Source organism: Xenopus laevis, chromosome 2S (genome assembly GCF_017654675.1).
Source record: "Xenopus laevis strain J_2021 chromosome 2S, Xenopus_laevis_v10.1, whole genome shotgun sequence".
NCBI lineage: Eukaryota > Metazoa > Chordata > Amphibia > Anura > Pipidae > Xenopus > Xenopus laevis.
The window spans coordinates 6,352,130-6,377,044 of NC_054374.1; the positions used below are offsets into that span (position 1 = coordinate 6,352,130).

The 24,915-nt window shown below is 40.4% G+C and overlaps 1 protein-coding gene across 5 annotated transcripts in view; it reads left to right on the plus strand.

Moving 5' to 3' along the window:
* Nucleotides 1-24,915, plus strand: part of LOC108709183 (cytospin-B-like) — a 167,372-nt gene that overhangs the window by 8,720 nt on the left and 133,737 nt on the right. For 4 of the 5 annotated variants that reach the window (XM_041583330.1, XM_041583332.1, XM_041583333.1 and 1 more), the window contains exon 3: nt 7,305-7,440. In XM_041583330.1, coding sequence (XP_041439264.1) covers nt 7,305-7,440 — 136 coding nt within the window. Of the gene's footprint in view, nt 1-3,236; nt 3,453-7,304; nt 7,441-24,915 lie in introns of those variants that run through there. The other variant, XM_041583331.1, reaches the window with a different exon arrangement.

The following is a 24,915-nucleotide window of genomic DNA, read 5'->3' on the forward strand; positions in this document are numbered from 1 at the left end:
GTACCAAACAGGGCATTGCATCCAGCCTCCACCATTTGCTCAGCCAGCATCACACTTTCCTATACAGAAGGGTGGGACTTAAGGAAGTCTAGGGAGGGGGTACCAGATTTTACTAAAAGAATGTGCAGGAGCTCAGGATTTAGTAATTCAATGGGTCATGGGCATAAAGAATGTATTCAACATCTAGGATTTAAGATAAATTAAACGTTAATTATACACACAGGAGATATGAATAGACTGGTAGCCTGCAGTTATAAATGTAGCCTTCTATTGTAGCCTTTTATTTTGTGTTCACATGTCAGAATTGATACAAAATGATGTGTTGTTACAAAAATTCTTTGTGTGCACCACAATTTGTTGTGAGCGTTGGCCTCAAAATCTGTGTGGGCGCACACAAGCTCACACCTTGGAGGAAACATTGGTCCCACGGGAGAAGAAGCAATGCAATCTGAGGATGAGCAGTATGACATAAAAAATGTGAATCCTTCTGGAATTGGTGGGCAGCTAGCTAACAGACAAAGAGATGAGAGAGGTGCTACAGAAAACCAAAGTCGATAACTCACCAAATGGAATCGGTGCGCGTAGAGCGGCTCCTTCACGTCACTGTAGGGGGACGAGGGAGGCTGGAGGGAGTCCCTGGACATCAGTCCAAGTGGGCCCCATGCCCCCCAGTCCGACCCTGTTTAGGCTTATGGTGAATAAATACCCCTGCTTAACTAACAAACCAAATGGTGAGAGTAGGGTGACACCCTGGGAATTCTTGTTCCCATTACACCAGATCTGCAGCAGCAATAGAAAAGTCCAGTTGTATGAGAGAGTGCAACGCAGCTATGGGATTCTCATTATACTGCAGACAGCTGTTTCATTCCTCAGTATTACGATTGTTTCCGGCTGCTGCTTACAAAGTGCCAAAGTGCACAGATGCTAGAATGTACAGATACACAGTACAAAAAACGAATCTCTGTCTGGCGATACAATTATTTTCCCATTTGATCTGTACCCGCCGGTCGGACGAGTTTGGGTTGACCTCGCACTGCTCCTCACAGGTGCAGGTTGAGCTCTTCTCCTGCTCTCCCAGCCCGTCACCTTCAAATGCCAGCTTCTGACTTCCGGGTTCCGGTTTTATAGTCTCGCATCTGCTTGCCCCACCCCTTTTGTCAGCGGGGCGGGCGGGTCTATAAAAAGACCCCTGAAGCGCTAGCTGAAGCAGGGCGGGTTAGGGTTGGGTGCGGGTCAGGAGAACCATGACCCGCACATCACTAGTGGCTTTAACAAAGACCATGTAAAATGTTCCCCACTGTGTCCCAGCAGATCTATAGGGACCTGGAGCATAACTACAGAGGGAGCAGCGGGTTTCAGGAGGTATAGGGGGCCCCATGACTACTAAATAATGAGCAATTTCAACATACACTGGTAAAACAGCCCTCTTGATATGTTAGGGGCCCTAAAATGAAATTGCTGTGGGGCCCAGTAACATCTAGTTACACCACTGACAGGGACTGATAGCACTAATTGAAGCAGCACGTAGGACTTGGTTGCCATGCTGCAGAAGTTGTGTGTAGAAAATTCTCTCCTATTCCCTAACTTTCCCATCTGGAAGAATGCCAAATTAATTAATTATAACAACCTACCCCTTTTTCACATTTGGCCAGTAGTATTAAGAAACTAGATGATATCTTGGTAGATAAAGTTTTTGTGACATATAACTATCACTAATTAGGTATAGACTACACCAATAGTTCCAGATGTAGAAAGCCTTCTCATCACAATTCTAAACTTTAAACTCATTTCTCCTCCTGAGACCGACTTCATCAAATATTTTTGACTCTTGACAATGCAGAAGACAATTGCTACAGATTTCAAGCCAGAGGAAGGGGACTTGCTACGTTTGACTTGGCATTGCCTTTAGCTAAAGAACTTTTGGAAAGATGCCACAACATACCCGTGATCTCCCGTAGCGCTACCATTCCAAATGTTTACATCCTAGTAATTATAGAGGATCTAATTATGGGTGAATTCCTGAAACTGCATGGCGATATATTATATGGGTCCCAAACCATCCAGTCCAATTGGCTTGATATGTTAAAGGGTCGCTGGCCACTGAATAAACTCACTTACCTTGCAAGGGCTGTTAAGCAAAATTAAGAGGGTCAGAATTGGGAGCAGGCAGCAGAGGACAGAGGAAGGATCACGAGGAATAAGCAAGGTGACCTCTGTGCACGAGGAGGGAGTAGTATTTGTCATAATGATGGATTAAAGGAGAAGGAAAGCTACGGAGGCATTTTATTGCCAAAAGATGAGCTGCAATAGTGCAAGCTACAATGCTATATTTATTCTGTAGAATGTTTTACCATACCTTAGTAAAAAGCTCTAGAAACTCTGTTTGTTTAGGATAGGAGCTGCAGTATTAACATGGTGTGACATCACTTCCTGCCTGAGTCTCTCCCTGCTCTGGGCTCAGATTACAGCAGAGAAGGGAGGGGGCGGGGAAGAAGAGCAAACTGAGCATGCTCTTGCCCAGGGCAATGAGGTTTAAGCTGAAGGCAGGAAGTCTGATACAGAAGCCCATGAGTACACAATAGAAGGAAAGATATTCTGTGTTTCTTTTGACAGGGGACTCAGAGCAGTTCTACTTTGGGGGTTTACTGGTATATTTAGATGGACCTTTCTGATAAGGCTTACTTAGTTTTAACCTTTCCTTCTCCTTTAAGGTTGACTTTTTCTCATCAGTGATAATGACAAATTCCTTATTAATGTCTTTTGTAATGCTGCTCCAAATTGCTTAGAATTAAAAAACCTGCAAACAGTCTACAGCTTGGCAACAGCTTCATCTCTTCTGTAGGTGCATCAGAAATGTTGCCTAATAGTAAACAGGCTCCTAAAATAGAGAAAAGTCGATGGACAAGTCTGGAGGAAGTGGAACATAAATCACCTGTGTGTCCATTCTCTCTCTTTTCTCTTTGTATTCAGAAGGCAGGTTGTATTGTAAGAGGCAGTCAGGTATTTATAAAAACCAGAAATTGTGGGCCCTGAAGCTGTTCCCAGAAATGAATATGCTGCTTTGCAATAGGAGATGCTTGGTATCAGGTGGGGCCTCCATACACAAGGTGGTTCTATCGCTTGCTCTGTCTAGTCATCATTCCATATTGTATTCAGTTTGAAAACATTCTCCCATCCCTTTCTTCTAGGCTGTCAGTGATATGGGTATTTTCTGGCCAGATACATATCAGTTTTTGGCCTGACTCACCCCATTTTAATTATTCAAATGACATTCTCACAAGCAGTTACTCACTTTAGCCGTCATAGTTTTTTTTTGAAGCTGCTCAGTCTGGAGATGAAGGTCAGGCAGTAGGAGTGCAGAGGAGACACAGCACCTTCAGCCTCAATAAAGCAGCTACGGAGGGCTCTGTCTGGCCTGTGCCACTTACACAAAGCAAATGAATGATACAGTGGTGAGTAGGGGCATATTTGCCACTTTAGAATGGGGTAATCAAATCTCACTGCAAACAAGCCATGGTATGCTAGGAAGATTGTTTATGTTACTCTAAGGCCTATGGCACATATGGCACATACCTATGATGGCAGATACAAGGCCAAGTCTGTCCCCATAAGTCGTGTGAGTGTAGTGACCGCAATGAATGCAATCTGCCTGTCTCTGTACAGTCCCACGCTGACTTTTATTTTAAATTTAAACTTATTATTATTGAGTATTATTGAGTGGCAACATATTCTGCAGTGCTGTGCAATAACAGGGTGTGCAAATCACACACATACACATTGCATCCAAGTACTAATACAGTACAAGAAGTACAGAGGGCCCTGCTCATTGGAGCTTACAATGCTATACAAATGTAGGGTAGTATTATCTATCTATCATCTATCTATCTATCTATCTATAAATCTATCTATCTATCTATCTATCTATCTATCTATCTATCTATAAATCTATCATCTATGTATCTATCTTTCTCTCTATCATCTATCTATCTGTCTATCTATCTATCATCTATCTATCTATCTATCTATCTATCTATCTATCTATCTATCTATCTATCTATCTTATCTGTCTATCATTTCTCTTTCTCTCTCTCTCTCTCTCTCTCTCTCTCTTTCTCTCACTCTCTCACCTATATATTATCTATCTATCATCTTTCTATTTATCTTTTTCTATATCATCTATCTATCTACCATCTATCTATCATTTATCCATCCCTCTATCTATCTATCTATCTATCTATCTATCGATATCTTCTCTCCTTTATATTATCTGTCATCTATCTCTCTATCTCTCGCTCTCTCCTATATATAATCTATCTATCTATCTATCTATCTATCTATCTATCTATCTATCTATCTATCTATCTATCTATCTATCTATCTGTCTATCTCTCTCTCCTATATATTATCTATCTATCTACCATCTAGCTATCATTTATCCACCCCTCTATCTATCTATCTATCTATCTATCTTATCTGTCTATCATTTCTCTTTCTCTCTCTTTCTCTCTCTCTAATTATCTATATATTATCTATTTGTCTATTTGTCTGTTTGTCTATCTTATCTATATATCACTAGCAATCAATATATTATTTGTCTATGTATATATTATCTATCCATCCATCTATCTATCGTCTATCATCTATCTATATATCACAACCAATAAATGTATTATCTGTCTATATATATATATCTGTCTGTCTATATATTACGATCAATCAATCAATTATCTATTTATATCTATCATTTATCTATCTCTATCAAGATCACTCAATCTTTTAACTCTCTCTCTGTCTATAGATGTCTGTGTCTATCTGTTGCCACACGGCATCTGGTATTCAAGGGTTAATGCTTATGACAAGGAGCAGAAATGTGATACTTTGATTACTCATTATACGACTTCTCATTGGTTTTGTTGTCATGCTGCACATTACACAGTGAGGTTTGTAACTGAATCACATTTGAATGAAACATCTCCCAGAAACCAAAGCAGCTTACCTTAATTATTAATACATTTATAATTAAAAAAAACTCAAATGGATTCATTGCAATTATACGAACCCCTGCCATGTGCCATTATTTCTGTGCCACACAGAGAGATTAGTAGCCACTGCTTGTTGCCGGCAAGTGAAATGTCCTATTGTTTTCAGTGGGTCAAGTATCTATCATGTCCCATAGAAATTTACTTCTAATAAACATAATAAATATTACTCTCCATGTGGGACATGAAAGATTGACACAACTTTTCCTATGTTATATAAGATTTATAAGATAAGATATATTTATTAAGTAGGGAAAGGGAAAGAGTAGGAAAGAAAAAGGTTATTTAACCCCCAGAGATAGTCAGGAGAGAAAAGATTTTTGTCGTTTGCCAAATTCTAAAGATATCAAAGCACGACAAATACACCGTTTTATGGATTTATTGTCATCAGGGCCTGATTTCCATAGTGCGCACCCCTAGGCCCGCTGCCATTGGTCACCCCTGTCCCCTCCCCTTCATTCATGCACATGCTCCAATTATTATCATCGGATCCAGAGCACTGGGGATTGACACACAGGAAATGTAAAAATAAAAATCATATCTTCTGTGTATCTCCTGTGCTTCATTTAACTTTAACTAGTATTTTCCTCATTATGGCGGAAATGATGTCTGTAAAAATATTGTGAATATGACTTCTCAAAAAAGTCGTCCATTTGTCACAAAAATAGCCACTTTTAACAAATTTTTTTGGAATATTGACAGTATTGGCAAAAAAAGGACAGAATATTGGACTGTGAATAGGAAAATGCAAATACAACATTTTTCAACATTTTCCTTTACCAACATTTTTATGAATTCCTCCCTAAAGATGGCCGTACACACTACAGGTATGGGATCCGTGATCCAGAAACTGTTATCTAGAAAAACGGAATGGCTTTCTCCTATGGACTCCATTTTATCCAAATAATCCAAATTTTTGAAAATGATTTCCTTTTTTCTCTGTAAAACAGTAACTTGTACTTGATCCCAACTAAGATATAATTAATCCTTATTGGAGGTAAAACCAGCCTATTGGGTTTATTTAATGTTTATATGATTTTCTGGTAGACTTAAGGTATAATTTTCCAAATTACGGAAAGATCTGTTATCCAGAAAACCCCAGGTCCCGAGCATTCTGGATAACAGGTCCCATACCTGTACAATTACAATCTTTCCCAGTCCCACGACCATTGGTTGCATCAAAGATCGTCCGTCCACTCTGCTAACGAGCTGAATGGTCAGATATACAGGTAAAAATAAAAAGAATGCTTCAGCTCTATCTGATGATTCAGCATTAACGTTATGATGTTCAGGCACAAATTTTCGGTTTTGCCCAATCAACAAGACAACCGATATCCCAGGCTTTTTACCGATATTGGTTTCCTTGTCTCCCACCTCACACACACACTGATTATTGCATAAAAGATCTTACGTACAATAGTATCAGTGCGTCTATGGCCACCTGAAATCAGAGGAGAGATACCTGGGAAGGATAAGTAAGATTTTTGCACCCCCTATTTATAACATATTGGCATTGGTATAGACCTTTATTGTATCTCTTTAACTTTTCATGTCTCCCTGAGTTACAAGGTTGTTTGGAAATAATTAGTGATTTTGGTAATGAGCATGAATGGCTAATTCTGTTGAATACACATACCGTGAGCAGAGGAAACTTGTATATTCAAGAATGGAATGTTCAAGCAGATTAGAGCCGTACAATCTGTGGGTCGCTGATTCTCAACCAAAAGGTCACCAGTCGGAGTCGCCGAATATAATGTGAGTGATAGAAACATCGCAGCTACAAACTGTATCCGACACGACTGTCAGATGTGAACGTTACATGCTGCGTCTTCATCAGACGCTCAGTGGAGTTCTGCACTAAGGGCGGAACTCCACAAACAATTTTTGCACTGCAACAAAATGCAGGTGACATATCGAAAGCGCAGAATATAATGGGAGTGATAGAAAAATTCGCAGGTATAAACGACATGTATCCAACGCGACTGTCGGATGTGAACGCCGCTTACTCCGTCTTCATCCGACAGTTGTATTGTGTGTAGTTTGTACCTGCGATGTTTCTATCACTCCCATTATATTCTGAGCCTCAGACTTGTCACCTGCGTTTTGTTGCAGCGCAACGATCCGACAAGAATAGTTTGTGGAGTTCAGCCCTAAAGCTTTAGGAAAGGTGGGCAGCTCACTGGTTGCAAATTGGTAGATCCTAGTTACAGTAGAGACTAGAGAGTGTGCCCCTATGTTTAACTTGTTCATATCTGTATCTGACAGTTGAAGAGAGCAAGCAGTGATGAAATGCTCACCAAGCCAGGGGGCAACAGCACTGCCACTACATCCCGAATGAAGAAGACCATCACTACAGGAGCCATATCGGAGCTTACAGAGAGCAAGTTCCGCAGCGCTACCGGTAAGGAGCTTACGTTAAGAATGCGCCATTCTTCATGTTTCGTTTTTTCCTTTGTTCTTTGGCCTACTGTATATCAGCATTTTGTCGATCAAGGGGAACTCCCTGATGTTAAAACCTAAGCAACAGCCCAAATGTTCTTCACTTGCATACTTGTGCTGATACAAGGGTATCGCCGGTAAATAATGAATTATGTTAATAATATCCTTTTAAAGTGAATGGGAAAGTGGTGTTTGTCAAAGCAGCATTTATCCCAAATACTCTCATAACGGTATATTAAGTACCTGTGATCAAAGGGAATATAAACACATTACAAGTATTGATATAAGGTTATTCAGAGTGGTCATATCAACACATTTGCAATTTACAGTCATTTTCTATGTTTTCAATTTCTTAAGTATTCTGAGATATTAGCAGTTTCAGAGCTCACGGCTCAGCAAATCTTGGAAGACCAGAATGTCAGTGACCATAACTGTCTATACAATTTCGCGCGCAGTGTACTGAACGCTACCTTTTACGCCAGACTTCCTTCGCCACCTCAGACCAGGCGAAACGCAATAGAGTAGATAGGGATTGCTTCAAAAAAAAGTCCCAAAAAACTCTGGCGTGTTTTCTACATTATGGGTGATGGGCTGAAAAATTTTTGGGGCTCCCCTCCTTCCCCCCTACATTTCCTAACTCATGGCAACTAAACTATACAGTGGGCACATGTGTAGGACAAAATAAAAATGTTATTTGATGTTTTGAAGATTTTCTAGGCATTTGTAGTGCTGATACGTATTCCTCCATTGAAATTTGAATTTGGCGCCGTATGCAAATTAGCCTTCGCTAACGTAACTTCGCTTCACTTAGCGAATCAACGCTAGCGCAACTTCGCAATCTTACACTACCCCTGTGCGCAACTTTGGATTTTAGTGAATTTGCGGAGCGCTGGCGAAACTACGCCTGGCGAAGTGTGGCGAAGTGCGGCGAAGTTACTGCCTGCCGCAACTATGAATCTTAGTGAATTTGCCCCATTGACTTATATGCAACCTCGACAGGTCTGAGATGCCGGATTTTCCGATTCTGACTTTTCCATCCTCAGGGTTTAATAAATTCAGAAAAATTTGTGATTTTTTAAAAGTCCGATTTTATTAAAAAAAAAATTGTGATTTTTGTTTAATAACCCCTTAGGTGTGTTTGACCTTGGCTCTCCAGCTAATTCAGAACTTATACTTTCTCATGTTTAGCCTGTAAAATAAGCTGGAGGGCAATGGGTGAGACATATAAGTGAGTTCCTCTTGTGCTGCACATTTCTCCTTTACTGTGGACTGGAGTAGTGATGGGTGAATACATTTGCGGCGAAATGTCACGTTTCGCCGCAGCAAATACATTTGTGAAACTGCCTCAAAATTCACCAGCAAATTTCAAAAAATTTTGGACGCACATCGGAAAAGTCACTTGCATCACAACCGTCGCGTCAACATTATTTGGACGCCCATTGACTTTAACGCCAGCATCAAAATTGACGCGAGTGTCAGAATCTACATGGGCATCAAAATTGACGCGGGCGTCAAAATTCTCATTTTGCTAATTTTTCGCCGTTTACAGAATTTCGTGGGAGATTCACAAATTTTTCAGGAAAAGCGAAATGGAACAAATTCGCCTATCACTGGCGGTTTGTGTTTTTTTATTCCAAGTGTGAGTTTATATGAGCGCCTCATGTAACAAACCCCCAGGCTGGTGTGATGGAATTGCCTGGGTATAGGAAGAGCACAGAAAGGCTCTGGCATTATGGTTGGACTGGGGGAGGAAGAATGGGTCCTGTCTCTCATAGGAATATGTCAGCGTTACTTTAGAGTGGAGCACTGATGGCATTTAAAGACTTTCTATTATTTACCCATCTCATTAAAAGCAGTGTGTCCTGTCAGAGGAAACCATTATAATCAATAGTTGTGGTATATAATATACTTAATGTATCTCAGCAAGGCAAGATGCAACAGAGGTTACAGAGATTAAGGTTTTTCTCCAGGATGGTGGAACCACTTACACCTTTCTTATGCTTGCTAAATATATGCTAAATATATCTGGGATTTAACAGGAATTAAAAGAGAGTTTTAACAATAGTCAAGTTCATCTTCCTGATTCTTAATTATTTCTGCTGCTTTTTGGGTTGGCGGCCGCAGTTGTTACACAACAGAGTTGCAAGGCTGCCCCCTAATGGCCACATAGAAAAGTGCTGCATGTTCTCTTTTATACTTGATTGTACTTTATGGAATTGAGAGTGAAATACAGATATTTGGATAAAAACGTTTCCTCCCCACCCACCACTTTTAGACTGGTCATTGTCACACCTTTTGTCGATTTTAACCAATGCTCTGCTATGTCGGGCCCCGGCATGTAATATGTAAATTAGCCAGATCATGTGCGGAGGGTTTAGTATTAGGATAGGAATAGTCTCCAAATATATTTCTAGCCAAACATAAAACGCAATACTGCCCACCTGGAAATGACCACAATATATTGTACATATATTATTTATTATGATTATTATACTATGAATATTATAATAATTAATATTAGTTAATATAGCAATTTTTGCTTTGCGGCTGGAATTTCTAAATAGCCTCATACGTAATAAAAACTCTTTTTTTGTACACTTGCGCTTGGGTTGAAAATATATGTTTTGCCTTGTGCAGAGTTTTCAACGCAGCGTCCTTCGCTGATAATCTGTATTGGGGTGTAGGATCCAGCCCTGCTGAGGTTCAACCTTGGGGGTTACATTTTTAAGCCGGAACTGTAACGATACTAAAGGGCTTCTGTCCTGGCTTCCTACAAATCCATTCATCAGGGGAGAAGGATAAGGTGAAAAATGCTCCATCATAGTCACACTATGGGGCAAATTCACTAAGACGCGAAGCCCCGAACGCTAGCGTTAGTTCGCTAGCGTTTGGCATTTTCGCTTCTGCGCAAATTCACTAACGAACGCTGGCGTAGTTTCGCTAGTGTTACTTCGCAACCTTACGCCAGGCGAATCTTCCCTAGCGACGAAACTACGCAAATTCACTAACTTGCGCAGTGTAGCGAACGCTAACTTTTACGCTAGACTTCCTTCGCCACCTCAGACCTGGCGAAGCGCAATAGAGTAGATAGGGATTGTTTAAAAAAAAGTCAAAATTTTTTCTAAGTCCCAAAAAACGCTGGCGTATTTTCTACATGATGGCTGATAGGCTGAAAAAGATCGAAAATTTTTTGGGCCTCCCCTTCCTCCCCCCTACATTTCCTGACTCATGGCAACTTACCTATACAGTGGGCACATGTGTAGGGCAAAATAACATTTTTATTTGCAGATTTGAAGGTTTTCTAGGCATTTGTAGTGCAGATACGTGTTCCTCCATTGAAATTTGAATTTCGCGCCGTATGCAAATTAGCCTTCGCTAGCGCAACTTCGCTTTATATAGCGAAACAATGCTAGCGCAACTCCGCAACCTTACGCTACCTCTGTGCGCAACTTCGGATTTTAGTGAATTTGCGAACCGCTGGCGAAACTACGCCTGGCGAAGTGCGGCGAAGTTGCCCCTATGGCTTTACCGATATTGTACTACAACCCTCACATGGGTTTGACCGATGGCCACAGGTATCTCAGCAGTGATTTATACCAGGCATTTAACTGCATGCTGGGTGTTTCATTAAAACAGCGAGAAACATTTAGGTTAATTAATATCAAGTTATATTTGGCTAAACTTGCTGTAACCAGTCGCTGTGATACTATATTTGGAGCTGAGATAAAGACTAATCTTTAACCCTTTGCATATAAAGGAACAGTGAATGCGTGGACGTCATTAGCATGAACGTTTACTGATAAGAGAAAGAGTTAATATCCTTTGCAAACTGAATTATGGATCATCAGTGATATACAGCTTTTAAATTCATTTATTAAAAAGGCAAGGTTTAAATCACCATAGAAATGGCCCATGTGCTTTTGTGTTGTCTGTCCTATTAATGGCCAGAAGAGGGCACTACCAAACACTTTATAATAATGATTGGTGCTTATATGGATGTGCATCTAGTGTAGGATAAATACTAATGTTCCCAGGTTTTCACTTCAGAAAACCTAGGGCTGGGTTGTCACGAGTGACGAGCGAAAATTTTCCACCAAGTTTCGCCATGAAAACGACACCCATAGACTCTAATGGATGAAAACGTTTGTTGCAAGTCAAAAATTTGTCGCACATCAAAAAATTGCTTGCGCAATTTGTCGTACGGCAAAAAAAGTTTGTCACCCATAGACAAATGCTTTTTGACACATTTTCACAGTTTCATGACTTTTCGGCAAAGTAAAACGGGTCAGATTCGCTCATCGCTACCTGTCACCCCTTCAATTTGATGCATTGTTCTACTGGGGTGTCACTTTGTACCTCTTTAGGGTCAGGACACACAGGCAGATTCGGGGAGATTAGTCGCCCGGCGACAAATCTTCTCTTATTCAGCTCCAAAAACGAACATACCCATTATCTAAATCTCACCTCAAAACACATCCCAACCCACTTATAAACCATCACATAGACCCAGAGTGGCTATAGGTAGCAGGAGCGCACAGATCCCTATGAAGTCTTCAAAACAGAAGGATGGATAGTGGTCGTCCCTCTAAGGGGAACACGGGCAGATTCGGGGAGATTAGACGCCCGGTGACAAATCTTCTCTTCTTCAGGGCGACAAATCTCCCCGCACTGCCTCACCTGCCTTCCCGCCGGCTAAAATGTAAATCGCTGGAGGGATGGCACTTTCCTCATGAAAGTGCCATCCCTCCGGTGACTTCGGAAAATTAATCGCTCCAAGCACCACCCCGCCGGCAATTTACATTTTAGCCGGCAGGGAGGCAGTTCGGGGAGATTTGTCGCCCTGAAGAAGATTTGTTGCCGGGCATCTAATCTCCCCGAATCTGCCCCTTTTCCCCTTAGAGGGAAGACCACTATCCATCCTTCTGTTTTGAAGACTTCATAGGGATCTGTGCGCTCCTGCTACCTATAGCCACTCTGGGTCTATGTGATGGTTTATAAGAGGGTTGGGATGTGTTTTGAGGTGAGATTTAGATAATGGGTTTGTTTTTGGAGCTGAAGTTGTACCAACCAGTAGAGCTGATCAGGAGAACTTGAAATTGTAGTTGAGTAGTACATGAAATGACGAATGCCTATAGTGACACCTTAGTGATCGGATATCAGACTAATTGTGTGTGTCAGAGCCCCCACATTCTAAGCTTCCCTTGTATCTTGTGATTGAGCCAGTTAATTGCTTTGAACAAATCATTTCTGCATGACGTACATTAAGGGCACAGACGGAAGGATTTCCAGACAGTTTGTTGCCGACTACAAAGCGGCAGATTTTCTGGGGCTGTTCAACAGTCAAGTCGTATTGGGAGAAGATCATTGTTCTCCCGGCCAAGTTTATCAACAGCAAAGCAGTAAATTTGTTTCAGAGCACAGAGACCTGTCCAGATGAATCCAGTGCCGCCTGTGTTCTACAGCTCTGTATTCACGGTTGGCAGTAGAAGGCACGTAGGTTAAGTCATTCCCAGGAGCAGGCCCGGACTGGCAATCTGTGGGTTCTGGCAAATGCCAGAGGGGCTGCTATAAGGCCCCATAGAAAGTCAGTATTTAGTGGGCTGGTGGGGGCTGTTTGGGCCTCTGTGTGGGCTGATTGGGCCTCTGTGTACCTGAAATGCCAGGGCCTATTTTAATTCTCAGTCCGGACCTGCCCAGGAGTATTTTGTGTATGAGCGCTAAGGGACGTTCTCTTGTGCCCCTTAGTAAATATATCCACAAAAATAGTAACAAATGGCACACTCACTTCAATGCTTCTGCTTCAATTCAAATCGTGTTCTTTTTATTTCGGTGAGATCAATAAGCAAACGTTTCGGGGTCAAGCCCCTTCATCAAGTGCTACTACAAGTAGCACTTGATGAAGGGGCTTGACCCCGAAACGTTTGCTTATTGATCTCACCGAAATAAAAAGAACACGATTTGAATTGAAGCAGAAGCATTGAAGTGAGTGTGCCATTTGTTACTATTTTTGTGGATATGTGATAAAAGCTCTTTAATTGCAGCAGAGCTAACATTTGAGCACCTCTTTATTTTTCTACACAAAAGAAAGATAAAAGTTTAGCGGAAGAAAAAATTGACATTTTGTACCCTTAGTAAATATATATTATTTAATATTGTTCAATATATTTAATGAATACATTATTTTTCAAAAACAAATGACTGATCGAATCGGCTGCTCCAGGCCAGATCTGCTCTGTGCAAGTAAATGTGCTGCATTATACAAGATTGTTATATTCACACGTCCTCTATATAAACCAGCTCTGTGACCATACCATTAAACTATGAGGGGTGGAATTTATCATTATTCATCGGCGAGTGTTTAGCAGGTTCCAGCAGTAAAATCTGTTGTTTCAGATGGGCAGAAATGTTGCACGGACGCGCAGAGTTTATCGTGGAATTGATCTGTAAAGAAATATTCCAGTAATGCAAGTCTATGGGGCGACTTTATCAATTACTTGCATGTTATATAAGGCTGGAAATGTAAAGTATCATTCTTAGTCCTCCAGCGATAACAATCGTTACTGGTCACGAAAACAAATGTTTTTCTGCTTCTAATTTTTCTAACAATTCTGCTGGATAAGTAGTTACGAGCCCTAAGCTTGGCTTCTCAACAGCCAATCAGAGCCCACTGAGCATGTGAGTGTCACAGACACTTTCCAAGATGGTGACCCCCTGTGACAAGTTTGAAGTCCTGGATCATTGCTGCTATTGACAAGCTCAAACTTTAGCCTCGTGCAATAAGTTCACTATATAAAATATGCCATTTTTAGTCCTATTCATGTTTAGCGTTAAGTTCTCCTTTAAAGGAAACTTCCCTTCAGTATTACATATAATTTTACTGTATGTGACCTTTAGAATGTGTTTCACAAGCTTTATATTGTCTTTTAATTTTTTCCTTTAATCAGAGACACTTGCGATATTTGGGTTAAATGTAGCATTAGAAATACAAGGACCTCGTTACTTTTCAGGAGCCAAGTCCCATGTCCAATAAATACCAATGGGATGGCAGCATAGAGGAATGTGTTTATTAAAGGGTAAAGCCCCAGGATATTAAATTCTGAGCTAATTTATGGCCTAATTTGTGTTTGGTTGTGCAATTAACTTTTGCCTCATTTATTACTTCAGAATAAGGTCATTATACAGTATTATACACCACAATCTTTTCCACTTCAATCAAACATTAGTCTGACATTTTCTATTAACAGAACAAAATATAAAGAAATCAGGTAACACAGTGCAGGGTGTATGGCAGTTCTACCTTAATATATTTATATAACCTAAAGAATTCTGATTTCTTTGTATAGAACTTTGTGTCTGCCCCAGAGTGACAGTCAGTGGACATTCTCAGCTTAAAGTTGCGCCACTGAGAGATTTGGGTTGAATTCTGGAAAATCAGCCCAAATGCCAATATGAGCAATACTTCATTGCTGTCATAGATAGTACTGTAGAACTGTAACTAATGGGGATACAGACCCCACAACTGCAGGGGTTGGATCAGGTAAGGATTTGCAGAAGGGTCATTTGTAGGGTGGACACTTGTTGTATTGCACAAATGGATGGACAGATATTAGTGGGTCCGGTTAGAAAATCACAATTGCATTGGTGGGTTGTTGCAGACATCTTTTCCAACAGATCCCCCTAGCCCTCCACTATGATCCACTATAGCCCGATCATCCCAATTTGACCTATAATTTATTTGGAAATCTCGCTGAAAAAGTGGATCTTAAAGGGATATTTGCACACTGGCATCAAATTTGTGTTTCCTTATTTCATCTGGCTTCCATCCATATCCATCTTGTGCTTATGAGATTCAAGTGTTCCTTCCCATTCTTCTTATACTAACAGGCCCCACAGGGACCAATGCAATCACAGCCCCAGCATCGGCAATTCCTAAATTTGTCAGTAAGAGAATTCAACTTCATAGATCAGTAGGGTGTGGGACAAAGCCTCTCCCTAAGGTGCTTCAAAGAACATCAACAAAGATACGTGTGAAGCCAAGTGTCATAAAATTCTATTCCTGCTCTACTTACCAAATTGGATAAAATATGTCTTTTCCAATCACATGATCATGTGCAAAGAGCTGAGCACCCAGCTTAGTATAGATTTCCAGCCTGTGCTTGCGATACCTGTAACTGAGCAGCAGTGTGCAAGAAAAAAGTTGGAAATGGAATATCAACAATGACATTTGGTGCGTGAGGAGTGAGCACGAATCTTTATTATCATCATTACATTTCTTTCAGATTAATTTCAACGTTTTCCATGGTCACAGTTTTTTGGCACAAAAAAATTATCCAGTAATGACTTTTTGGCCAGGGCAACTCCTCATTCAAAGGCTACTCAGTCTTCTGTTTTGTTTTCTCTTTCTGGTTGCCTTGTGGAAAATTAATATATTAAAGTCCTGTCATCGGAAAACATGTTTTTTTCAAAATGAATCAGTTAATAGTGCTGCTCCAGCAGAATTCTGCACTGAAATCCATTTCTCAAAAGAGCAAACAGATTTTTTTATATTTAGTTTTGAAATCTGACATGGGGCTAGACATTTTGTCAATTTCCCAGCTGCCCCCAGTCATGTGACTTGTGCCTGCACTTTAGGAGAGAAATGCTTTCTGGCAGGCTGCTGTTTTTCCTTCTCAATGTAACTTAATGTGTCTCAGTGAGACATGGATTTTACTATTGAGTGTTGTTCTTAGATCTACCAGGCAGCTGTTATCTTGTGTTAGGGAGCTGCTATCTGGTTACCTCCCCATTATTCTTTTGTTTGGCTGCTGGGGGGGAAAAGGGAGGGGGGTAATATCACTCCAACTTGCAGTACAGCAGTAAAGAGTGATTGAAGTTAATCAGAGCACAAGTCACATGACTTGGGGCAGCTGGGAAATGCACAATATGTCTAGCCCCATATCAGATTTCAAAATTGAATATAAAAAAATCAGTTTGCTCTTTTGAGAAATGGATTTCAGTGCAGAATTCTGCTGGAGCAGAACTATTAACTGATTCATTTTGGAAAAAAAATTTTTTCCCATGACAGTATCCCTTTATATCCCTTTAATAGTTATATGATTGTATTCTGCTGTTGCTCAGTTTCCACAGTTTTTGAAGGTTGTATCAGCTTAGCCTGCAACTGCTGCGGAGGGGCCAGGATCGCCCCTGGCGGCCTTGGGGCGCCGCTTCTAGAAATCTAGCCCTGAGCAGGGTCAGACTGATTGCCATATAACATGGTTAAGCTTCTGTACTGACCCATGTGCCATAGCCCTTGGAGTATATTTATAAAATGTGTTCATTAATTGTTGTTATAGTATGCAATGTAAAATCATAATAATATTATGTGAATATGTAAAATTTTTCCAATAAAAGAGGTGTTGGTCCCATTGGCTTCAGTGGGTTGTGTAAAATAGGGAGTTGTGTAAAATAGTGCGTAATTTTTGGCATTTGTCTAGAATGGAAAATTGACATTCCTATATAAAAAACAATTAGATATTTTTAATGGCTTATTTCCATGATCACAATGCTAATTTGTGCATAGGGACAACAGCCAAGCTTTTGAAATACGCCATTTATTTATAGACCGCATTTGGCATCAGATATTTTATAAACATGTCCCTAAGTGTGAGTGAATTGATATCAGATCTGTTTCCTGCACTCTGGCAATGCCTAAATTCTTGTACAACTGCATCATTGCCCTAGTGGCGAGTTACGTGGGCTTGGACTGCAATAATACTTCATTTTTCAACATGACGGCATTACAGTGACAATAAAAATTCCATTCCGAGTTGTCAACATACCAACAACGCTGATTCATAGGCCGGAATGCTCAGGGTTCATTCCTAGAACAGAAAATGTCATTTTATCAGCTCAAAGTTGTTGCCAAAAAATTGAAAGGTTGTCAATCTAGAAAGAACTGAATTGGATGGCTATTACACAATTAAGAGTTAGAACTTGTTTTTCTTGCAGGTACAGGGCAGGACACTTTCTTGGTATGAGGTTTCTAACATGAACCATGACAAATACCTTATTTACCTGTCACTTCCCATTATCTTAGCTCTGTTTGATACATTGTTATATCGTTAAGTTGAAAAATCCAGTTCAACCCCAGTGCCCTTACATACACAGACTTATCTATACACTCCAATATATAAGTTACATATACCAATATACTAATTGTAGATTTTAGTTTTACAGATGCCACATTAGTAAGGAACTAGAACCGCTCCAAGAAGACAATATAAAATATATCCCTCACCCACTAAGGGGTAAATTTACTAACCAGCGAAAATTCGCCAGCGACGGCTTCGCATCCATTGTTACATTTCGCCAGGTGAAAATTCGCCTAGACAACCCAGATCTACTACAATTCATAGTTGAGTCCAGGGCGCCGATCGCTGGACGAATTTTCGCTGGCTTTACTTTGGCAATCAAAGCGAAGATGCTCTATTGTTCAATTATTCTAGCGCAACTTCGTTAGAGGTCTTCGATCAGGCTAATTTGCATAATGGACGTATATGTTCCAGCAAATACATTACATAAGTCCAGGAAAGCTTAATAAAGTCATTAGAGTTGTTATAATGCCCTACACATGAGCCCACTGTATAGTTTATGTTCCATATGTTAGAAAATGTAGGGGGGAACCGGGTTATCCAAAAAAATTTTCAAGGACATTTGCAGCCTATCACTATGAAAAAAGAAAAAGACGCCAGTAAGTAACAGAAGAATGAGGAAGATCTATTGCACTTCGTCTGGTCTGAGCTGGCGAAGGGAAGTCTGGCGAAAGAGGGAACGTTCAGTAAAATCCGCATCTTAGTTAATTTGCAGAGTAAAGTCCATTCGCCTGAGCGAAAATTCGCTTGTCGATAGAGTGTGAATGAGTGCTAGCGTCTGTCTCTTTCACTACCGAAGTTATGTCTGCGCCGTTAGTAAATAGGTGAAGTGTGGATGGTCGCCAGCGTTACTCACTTCACCCTTTATGAAATCTGCCTTTAAGTGTTTGGTAGTCAGGGGCGCTGCAGCAATGCTCCAGCACCCCACTGTTTTCCAGGGGAGTCAAAAATGCTGCTCCGGGTAACTTAAACAGCCAGATTTTCAATTTGTAACTGTACTCTCTGCACTAGCATCATAGACAACCCCTTGGACTCCACATCGGGGTGGCAGCAATAAGCCGCCAGGATATGTTGGTAATATAAATATAGTGTCAATGTAATGTATAATACCCAAAACATGACAATTTAAATGTAATGGCAGTTGGAATGCACGGTATCATATATACACTGCAGTGGCAATTTCACGTGTGATAAGACCAGAACACATGGCTGGGTAAATGCAATGCCAATCTTATAAATAACTCCATCCTTTGTGCTGTCGGAAATGTATTGGTGTTAGTTTGGGGATGGTTAGCCTCTCCAAGCCTCTAATAAAATCTGGCCATGGGTTGCCAGGAACATCGGTCAAATCCATAGACCAGGACCATAACAATACAATTATCTGCACTGTCACATCTATCGGTGTCATTTAGGGAGATTAGTGCATGGCTGCTACTGGTATCTGGCTAGAAATTAGGGATGCACCGAATCCAGGATTCAGCCTTTTTCAGCAGGATTCGGCCAAATCCTTGTGCATGGATGAAGCGAATCCTAATTTGGATATGTAAATTAGGTGTGGGAAGGGAAATCACGTGACTTTTTGTAACAAAACAAGGAAGTAAAAAAACATTTTTCTCACCTTTTCCTTTCCCGCCCCTAATTTGCATATGTAAATTAGGATTCGGTTCGGTATTTGGCCGAATCTTTCATTATGGATTCGGGGATTCGGTGCATCCCTACAAGAAATTGATTTAATAGTTTTTATGGGGCCAATATTTTAATACCTGTACATAGTAAACATTATTTCTGGGCAGCAGCAATGTTGAACTGGGCCTATCAGGAAAAGTCCAGGTGGGGTCAGGTGTCAATTGCTACACCAGGGCCATATTTATCATCTAGGCACCCTAGGGCCTGTGCCTGGGTAGGGAAGCAGCTTTAAGGGGCAGCCCTCTAATGCCTATATGGTAAATACAATTTATTGCAAAAATAAAGGTTGCATGCTGGTGGTTAATATTCCCATTAAATCAGGTGGCAGATGTGGCGGGATATCTGTTCTGGTTGCCCTCGAAAGTGATGTCACGTGCATACATGGTACATTGTGACATCTCTTCTACCGATATCTTGCACATGAAATCCCTGCTGCTCACCCAACCATTTGCTTTGCATGTCTATACTCATATACCCATTCAATATGAGAAGAAAGAGAAGAAATGGAGAAAAACACGGATGATAATGTATGGAGAAGTGATTAAGAGAATAAGGAAAATGAATGAAGAGAGAAGGAAATAATTTAGAGAGTAGCGTCGTCAAAGGTGGGCCCCTGGCAACCCAGTGTGACAATGATTAGTGGCTGCTAATTCCCATACATGACATATTACAGAGGGTGTGCGGGAGTGAAGCAGGGAGTTGCACGAGAGTTCTGCCCTTGCTTCCAGGAGACCAGGGAGGAAGTAGAGGAGAAGTCAGACATCACTAATACTCTCACTCATTTCCCTACAGCAGAGGAACTTCTATTGACTTCTCTTTCCATGATCCATAACGGCTCAGCCATCCTGTACATTTCTAGTCATTGCAGCAGTTTCCCCATATAGGAAAATATATTGATGCAATGAAACAAGCTTAATATATCTTCCTTATTCTCCCATTCTGTCGCTGGATTTGCAGAGAGGTAGACTATATTTATCTCTAGTATATACGTGTTTATCCAGAGGGGTTGGTCATGGTTTGCTTTAGTATAACAGACATTTAACTGTGTAATATTGTATATCTGTTAGATAATTCAGTTGCAGGAAGGCTGCATGCACTATTTTATATGGCACAGAAGTATGGGGAAGCAGAAGCAAAATAAAGGCTATATTTCTATCGTATTGCTAGGGTAAGTGGCACCATAGCAACTATATATCAACTCTCCGTAATAAAATATTAAATGATTCAGAAACCACGAAATAGGAAGAATAGTTGCAATTGGTCTCAGACTGCCACGGTCTACAGCATCTACAGCAAAAGGTGAGCTTCCACATTAAAGGAAAACTATACTCCCAAAGTGAACACTTAAGCAACAGATAGTTCATATCATATAAAGTGGCATATTAAAGAATCTTACCAAACTGGAATATATATTTAAGTAAATATTGCCCTTTTACATCTCTTGCCTTGAGCCACCATTTTGTGATGGTCTGTGTGCTGCCTCAGAGATCACCTGACCAGAAATACTGCAGCTCCAACTGTAACAGGAAGAAGTGAGGAAGCAAAAGACACAACTCTGTCTGTTACTTGGCTCATGTGACCTAACATGTATGGTTTGGTGGTATGTTTGTGAGTACAGTGAATCCTACAATCCCAGGGGATGGCCCTTATTTTTTAAAATGGCAATTTTCTATTTATTATTACCCAATGGCACATACTACTGGGGAAAAAAACGTTTTTCAAAATGAATCAGTTAATAGTGCTGCTCCAGCGGAATTCTGCACTGAAATCCATTTCTCAAAAGAGCAAACAGATTTTTTTATATTCAATTTTAAATCTGACATGGGGCTAGACATATTGTCAATTTCCCAGCTGCCCCAAGTCATGTGACTTGTGTTCATTATTATGAAAATGGTTTATTTACATGAAGCAGGATTTTACATATGATCTGTTTTATGCAATATCTTTCTATAGAGACCTACATTGTTTGGGGGGTATAGTTTTCCTTTACATGAAACCCTTAAAAGGGCAGTGACCTGTGCTTAGGTTTATAATTGTGTGACAGAATTGCTGTGGTGTGGTGAGCTGGGCATGTTGTTACACACAACAATTTGCCTTCCCAAGCGAGTCGGAGATGTAAGAGGAAGGAAGGTGTAAAACCTAATAGAGCCTGGAGCTTATATACATGGCTCTATGTCATAAGGAGAAATGACTCGGGTTCAGAAAGCAGAAACAAGGAACAGCAAGTCCTTCTATAAAGTGATGTTTCCACAATTTTAAATGGCTGCAATATTTGCTCAACATGACATGCCCGACTGATATTCATTGTGATGCCAATCCTTCAAGGTAAACGCGGGGAAAATAAAACAGCTGCTTAATGAAAGTGAATAATGGGGCATATTTAGCAAAGGAAGAACAAATATTCTACCACAACAGAGAGCTCTAAAAATCCTATACAAGGGAATAGAGCTGTGGAGTTCTTATTTGTCTCTGGGGTACGTATTTAATTATTAACAGAACTTTGTGTCTCTTTGTATCATTAAAGCAACATTTTCTTGTGAGGCGACCTTTAGACAAAACAAGGGGAGATACGTAAAGATCAGAAGCTGGTTTTGCCCTCTCAGCTTTAAAGTTCCCATCGATTTGTTTTATAGGCAAGTTTTATTGCATAAAATCAGAAAAAAGCTACTATGGATTATTAATTCTTACCCCCAGTGCCCTGTCCCTTTGGGAAGACTCCTTTTTAAACAATTCTGATTTTTAAAAATGATTTCCTTTTTCTCTGTAATAGAAAGCCAGGACCTTCTACTTAAAGGGATACTGTCATGGGAAAAAAAATGTTTTTCAAAATGAATCAGTTAATAGTTCTGCTCCAGCAGAATTCTGCACTGAAATCCATTTCTCAAAAGAGCAAACAGATTTTTTTATATTCAATTTTGAAATCTGACATGGGGCCAGACATTTTGTCAGTTTCCCAGCTGCCCCAAGTCATGTGACTTGTGTTCTTATAAACGGCAATCACTCTTTACTGCTGTACTGCAAGTTGGAGTGATATCACCCCCTCCCTATTCCCCGCCAGCAGCCAAACAAAAGAACAATGGGAAGGTAACCAGATAACAGCTCCCTAACACAAGATAACAGCTGCCTGGTAGATCTAAAAACAACACTCAATAGTAAAAACCCATGTCCCACTGAGACACATTCAGTTATATTGAGAAGGAAAAACAGCAGCCTGCCAGAAAGCATTTCTCTCCTAAAGTGCAGGCACAAGTCACATGACCAGGGGCAGCTGGAAAATTGACAAAATGTCATGTTTTCCGATGACAGGATCCCTTTAAAACCAACTAGGATACAATTAATTCTAATTGGAGGCAAAACAATCCTATTGGGTTTATTCATACCTCCCAACTGTCCCGTTTTTCACGGAACAGTACTGATTTTGACAGCTTAAACCGCAGTCCCGGATTGTTACTGAAATGTCCCAACTTTCTCTTTGATCTCCTGCACTGAACAGCCAGAAAAAGATATAATGTTTCTAACTTAATTGGATTTTAAAAGAGAGCCCAGAACAGCAACCAGGTGTACTTAGATACATTTGTAACATTTTAACATAAGCAAAGAAACAATTGTAACAATTTAACAGAAGCAGGTCTCTTAGGGAAGCTGACTTGCAGCTTAAAGGGCAATTCACCTTCATTAGCAAAACTGTAATAACACATAAAAACCACAGAAACGTGTTCAAACTTTCATAAACTGCCAAATTTTGTAAGATTAACATGTTAATTAGGAGGTGTGGCCACACAATGGGCGTGGTCAAGACATTTTCACTGTGCTACGTGCGCCAAATCTTTTTGTCTCTCTTTCTATTTCAAAAATGTTGGGAGGTATGGGTTTATTTAATGTTTAAATGATGTTTAGTAGACTTAAAGCATGGAGATCATTCTGGATAACAGGTCCTATAAATGTACTCCAAATTCACTAAAGTGGCATCCTGGATTGATTCATGTAAATTTAACTCCAGTTTAACTACAATAATATGTAATTTTCCATTTTTTTTTTGTTAATTCAACCCCCACCCCACAACAAATTGACTTTTATTAAACCTTTAAGAATCAGTTATCTGTATTAGTGATGTCAGGGTCAAATTGTCAACCAGCACCTGACCCTAACCTGCTGCTCTGAACCTGCACCCAATTTACATATCTGCCTGATAGCAATGGGGAAATTGGTTGCAAAACTTGAAAAATTAGCGAAACACGAATTTTGTCGCCCGCGGAAATTTTAACTATAAGTCAATGGGAATCCAAATAATGTTGACGCACAACGGTTTTGACACGAGTGACTTTTCCTATGTGCGTCCAAAATTTTTTGATTCCCCGGCGAATATTCGCTCCAGTTTCACAAATGTATTCCCTGGCTGCGAAACATGGAAATTTGCTGCAAATTTGCGACTGCCTAATTCGCACATCACTACTGCCTGACTTAAAATTTTTATGTTTTTTTCTTATGTGTAAAATAACAGTGTCAAATCTGGCGGTTGAATGGGTAAAATGACACACACCTTTGCCATTTATTTTATACAGATTTTTACACCGTTTTTTTGGCAAATTTCCATTTACACAGCATAATATATATGTCCCATATGTTTTAATTTTTTCAGATTGAAATATGCCAAAGCCAAAAATGATGAATTCGGTACATCCCTATAACAGGGCAGACATTAGGGCTTGCGGAATGAGTATTAATGAATTGACATCTCATTTGTCATGAAACCTTTCCACTATGAGCCTGTTCATGCTCCAGAAATATCCCAGATTATCATCATCTGAGAAAATTCACTTCTTACACGATAAATTAAACATTTCATTCCCTAAAAAGGTAATCGCATGAATCTGGGCAACACAGCGCTAATTACTTTGGTACATTTTTGTTATGTGACTACGTCTGCCAGTCTGAGTTGAGTGAGTGTAGTCTGGCTGCTTGTCTGGGGATTGAATACCTTGAGCATGACCCTGTGTGAGCTGAAGGAACACGCCCCATACAGTAGGCACTTGGAATTTGATTTTAAATTCCAATATCTGTAAATTTAAACAACACAAGGACAGCGCCAAGTAACAACAAAAGACAAGTCAGTTGGCAATGACACACTTTTATATACAGTAGTATAGTGCAATATTTTAAGGGTGTTTATTTGACTTTCTAATATTACGGCATTGTCACGGTCGGCACCCAACACCAGAACAAACACCAAGCACCCTGGTCTTGGCTCGTGCTTCACCAGTAGTGTGACCACCTTTGGGCCTTGGGAGGACTCCTCAGCTTACTTGGGTACCACCTGGACTTAAATGAGAGGTGCAAGATGAGGGTTCTGGATAGGCAGAGGGGCACGACTGTAGATAGGGTCTTTAAGGCCAAAGGTCACGGTACAAGCAAGAATAGGCAAATTCGTGGTCAGACAGGCAGGATCGAGGCAGGTAGATAGCAAGGATCGTCAGGCAGGCAAGGGTCAAAACCGGGTAATCAGATGGGATGAGGCAGAATCGGAATCAAACAACAGGCAGGAATCAAACCAGGAAGTCAATCAGGAGGGACAAGCGGAAACAAAGTCGGTTTCAGGCAAGGGTCAGGTTTTCAGAGGTCAG